Source organism: Cyprinus carpio, chromosome B14, assembly GCF_018340385.1.
Source record: "Cyprinus carpio isolate SPL01 chromosome B14, ASM1834038v1, whole genome shotgun sequence".
Lineage (NCBI taxonomy): Eukaryota > Metazoa > Chordata > Actinopteri > Cypriniformes > Cyprinidae > Cyprinus > Cyprinus carpio.
Genome location: NC_056610.1, coordinates 21,547,896 through 21,552,424, shown reverse-complemented (window position 1 = coordinate 21,552,424; position 4,529 = coordinate 21,547,896). Strand labels below are relative to the sequence as shown.

The following is a 4,529-nucleotide window of genomic DNA, read 5'->3' as shown; positions in this document are numbered from 1 at the left end:
ATAATAATTGCATTGTTTTTTAGTTTTTGCCACAGTTGCTCGTGAGGTCAGTTTTGGTGAACTTTAAATCAGCACTTGGCCTTCAGTTATCCACCTGTGTTATTATTCATACATTTAACTTAACAAACAGAATAGGTTGGTATCCTACGTTTTCATTATATCATTTCATAAAGGCTGCAGATAGGAACTTTGAAACACCAATGACGTCACGTGCACTTGTAACAATAAAGATTTACAATGTGCTCATTAGTTGACGTTTTTATTTTCGAGATGACTAAAACTCATCCCGAGGGTTTGATGCAATCAAGCGCAATCGTGTGTAAAATATGCATTACCAGTTTGCTTGACAGATTAGATGACGCGTCGACTCTGCATCTTCGATCTCTATCCATGCACCTGCCGCGTAACCGTTATTTTACGCGCTGTGACCCAGAGTGACGCTTCAATGGCTGTGCTCATTAATGAAGCCCATTATGTTGTCAGACATTGCTATGAGTTGTTTATGCATCTCAGAGTCACATTAAGAAGCAAAAAAGCAAGCACGTTTTTTGTAGAAAACGTTATATTTATTCGTACAAACACGTTTGCACCAGATTTATATTTTGAGGTAAATACATAATAGAATAAATCTCTTTATATACAATACAAATACAATAGCATACGAAAGCAACAGGTTGAATAAATAAAACAAAAAGAAAGTGGTGGGAAAGCTGTCGTAACTGTACTCTGCTACGGATCAGCCAGACAGGAAAGGTTTCTTCGGGTCAAAATACATAATGCGTAAGGCCAGATCTTTGTCTTGCCCATTCAGTCTGTTGTCACAGCGTTGAAACTGAATTTTCACGCTCGTTTTTCTGCTTTATCGCTCTACAAATTGTAATATTGACTTTTCACCTTGGACTGCAAAGGCCAATCTGTCTTGGTTTAAATTATAATTTTCTCTAACAGGCGTTTAAGGTCATGCTCCAAAGAATGCGCAAAAGTGCAAAGATATCGGAAAAGGCATCAATATCGGTAACAAAACGTACAAAAATAAGAACATTCTCATCTGTGGACTGTCGTTAAGGCAAACAGTGAATACCTAATGTTGTGCTCTTGGTTCTATTAGAAAAGTAACAGCAAAGTCCTCTGATTTTACACTACGCGCTTCTGCAGACTCTATACAGACATGAAAAGAACGCTTGAGTCACATTAATAGATGCTAGGCACGAAGTTGTGGTAGCTGTAAATTACATCGGTCTGCAAGTATCCAAAATCGTCCATGGCTGCGGGGCTGCCCGGGTCTGAATTGCAGTAAGACGGGGATGAAGACGAGGAGGATGCGCCGGATGGCCAGGAGCAAGAGTCACCGCCGGGGCTGGGTGCATCACCCATGCAGCTTAGTCCGGCGAGCAGCAGCGCAGGGTCTCTGGGCTTGCTCTGCCGCTGGTCTGCGATCCGGATGGTCTCGGAAAGCGCCCAGATGTAGTTGTGAGCGAAGCGCAGAGTCTCGATTTTGGTCAGCTTCGTGTCGTCGGGAAAGGCAGGCAGCACGCTTCTCAAAGCATCCAAGGCGTCGTTGAGGTTGTGCATTCTGTTCCTCTCGCGGTCGTTGGCCTTCATCCGGCGGTTCTTCTTCACGACGTGCACGGTGGCTTCGTTCCTGGCGCGCCCCCTGCGCCTCTTTTTCTGCTGGAGCTCAGCTGGAGACCCAGGCGGCTTGCCGCAGGAGGACGCGGGGGACGCGGAGTGGAGGCTGCTGCGCGAGTCCTCGTCATCCGTGTGCGTAAAGGAGTAGTCGCAGCTTGAGGTGTCCATGTCGGAGTAGACAGTCTCCATTGTTGGTAACCTGGAGAAATAGCAAGATTCAAGTTAGGAATACGCCAAAAACAAGCTCAGAAAGTCATTCCAAGTTCTCTGCACGCAGCACTGAGGGTGCTTAGTCCTGCCAAAACATACCTTATGTGGCCTGGAGGATGAAACTGGGTGTTTGAGGTCTTGCAGAGTCCTGCAGATAGTTTGTGTTGAAGTTTAAGGCACGCGTCTGTCTTGCTCTTACCCCTCAATCAGCTCGTGCGAGCTTGTGAGCTTGGCACACGACTGGCCTCACCTACCTTATATACTCTGATGAGACAATGGACATACCCCCATCGCTTTGGCATTTTTGTGAAAGATGAATGAATGGTTTGCATCAGGTCTGCCCCGTGCCGCACGACCATCTCATTAGCATAATTTATGCCTGTTGTTTGTTCGCCCTCTGAAGCGTGCCTGTAATCACCGCTGGCCAATCAGAGAGCCGGAGAGCTGGCCAGCCACGCGAGCAGAGCTGTTGCTATCTGTACAGCATGCACCAAGCCCACTTTAACTTAAATCTCTAGAGGAAATTGAAAAGAAGAGACAACACGGAGTGGCCCGAGGCTAGAAGACAAGCTTTTTTCTTTCTCACATTTATCTATTGTATTTTGTGCGCTAAGCAAATCATTTGTGTTATTTTATAAAGATATACACAATTGTTTTGGTTTGATGCAAGATTATAAATGTGACTTTTTATAAACACATTGCTTATTCCACACAATTAATACAAGGTCAAACGTACTATCTATTATTTTTTGTAGCTTATATTTTGATACTTCGACATACAAACTTTTTTTGTAGTTTGCAAAAAAGTGTACTTTACTCAATGTAGCCTATTGTTACCTAAACGTTTATGTCATTATGATATGTTAATATACCAACCTATTCGAGTTTATAAATCTTGTACAGAATATAAAAAATGTCAATATATGATAAAGTTGATCAGAATTTGCCTCTCTGCACAGAGCACAGTTTTACCCACACAAATAAAACTAACTATTTTATACTAAACAATACAACATGCATGCAACACAACATATGTACATAATACACAATGTATTAAGAACTGAAATGTAAAATGAAGTTAAGCTGGTTTGGGCAAAGCGTTCTGGAAAATGAAATATATCTGTTCGTTAATTTTACTAAAGAAACAAAAACCATAAACCATTCCAGCATAAAAGGCATCACTCTAATGCACAATGTTTTACTTCTAAAACTTTTTTTTTTCCCTATTTCACAATACAATTATGTGGTTTTTATTTTTTAATAATACAATATTATTCCCCATTACAATAACGTTTTTCTGCTGTATATTTCACGTTATTCCACCCTGCCTGCAGTAATAACTCACAAGGTGAAAGATGCAGTTCAGTCAAACTGCTCCACTGTGCCCAGTGCCTTAAGTTTTATTTAAAGACATCTTTATGAGACAGCCATACAATTGTTCATTAGTTATTCAATTTATTCAATTGCAAGCAACTCGCCCCTCTTTGGAAAAAAAATGAAGGGGCACTATTTAGAAATAGTTTGGGGAGAGACCTGCGGCGCCTTTCTCCGTGCGGTATTATGGCGATAGAGGCACAGTCATTTATAAATAATTACACAATGTTTAAAGTCTTCAGGCATGTATGATATATCAAAGCGATTATAAGGTGAATTGTTCCATTGTGCGCCTCTCCTCTCTCTTCTTTTCAGCTCTATACGGCTTGTCCCCCGTCCAAATTCTGTGCCTCTGAGCTTTTGTCACTCTTTTTCTCGGCCTGCGACACTCCAATAGCATTATTCTTATTCAAATAGTCCCAGCGTGAACAAAAACACCCCGCTTCTGAGGCACGTTTGTGCTTTCGCTGGCATGAAGTGAAGCACAAGTGGACTAGATGCATCATTTTGGATGCATAAACTCACATGGACTCCTAAAACTTCTGAGAGACTCATCGGAACGTGCTTTGATTATAAACAGTAGACGATATTTAAATATTTATTTTCATTCACATTTGTTATATGTATGCTTTATATATCTGCGTGCTCTTTCTTGACCTTTTTACGCTTTTATGGCGAATGCATTGGTTTTAAAGCCCCTCTGATGGAGGTCCAGGCTGGGGTGATGGGGGAGATCGATTTTACTATTACAACACCAACCTGTCAGTAATAACTTCAAAGAGGGAAAACAGCTTGAATGACTATTTTGCTTCCAGTCAGAGCATTAGTGATATGGTCAGGACCTGGCACTTATTGCTCTTATAAAGTCATAAAAAAGTTATTGTTTTACAATGTTACTTAACATTACTTATTTCCACAGAAGTGATGGATGTGTCAGGGGTTTAGAAAGGGGCGGTGGGGAGGAAGAAGGGCTTTGCCCACAGCTGAGAGATGTTGCCAAGGAGATTTTGACAGGATTAGGCACAAGTGCACGAGACCTGATTGCATTTCAATGGCAGAAACACGTGAGAAAATGAAACAACTGAATTACTTAAAGAGGGTCTGATCTGGACCCCGAAACAATCGTGCACGCTGCACATTTTAAAAAGAAAGCAACGCAACGCACGTGGTTGAGGGTCTGCTGCGAGTAAAGTGAAATATGCGAGCTGAATAGACGTGATATTTCAATGCACAATGGCTATTGCAACATTAAAAAGCGAGCAGCATTAAAACGCGCAAGATTTGCATGGCAGGTGTGGAAAGGTGCATTGCTCTTG

General features: G+C 41.8%; 1 protein-coding gene across 1 annotated transcript; it reads right to left on the bottom strand.

The window, feature by feature from the left end:
• Positions 1-581: 581 nt before the first annotated feature.
• Positions 582-2,200, bottom strand: LOC109110709 (neurogenin-1). Its single transcript, XM_019123694.2, has 2 exons — positions 1,939-2,200; positions 582-1,828 (listed from the first exon to the last, which is right to left on the bottom strand). Exon 2 carries the CDS (start codon positions 1,816-1,818, stop codon positions 1,192-1,194), a length of 627 nt encoding a protein of 208 aa, XP_018979239.1. The 5' UTR covers positions 1,819-1,828; positions 1,939-2,200; the 3' UTR covers positions 582-1,191.
• Between the last annotated feature and the right edge of the window lie 2,329 nt (positions 2,201-4,529).

Bases quoted from the DNA above. Each gene is read 5' to 3' on its own strand.
- LOC109110709 (XM_019123694.2), bottom strand. From the start codon at position 1,818: ATGGAGACTGTCTACTCCGACATGGACACCTCAAGCTGCGACTACTCC.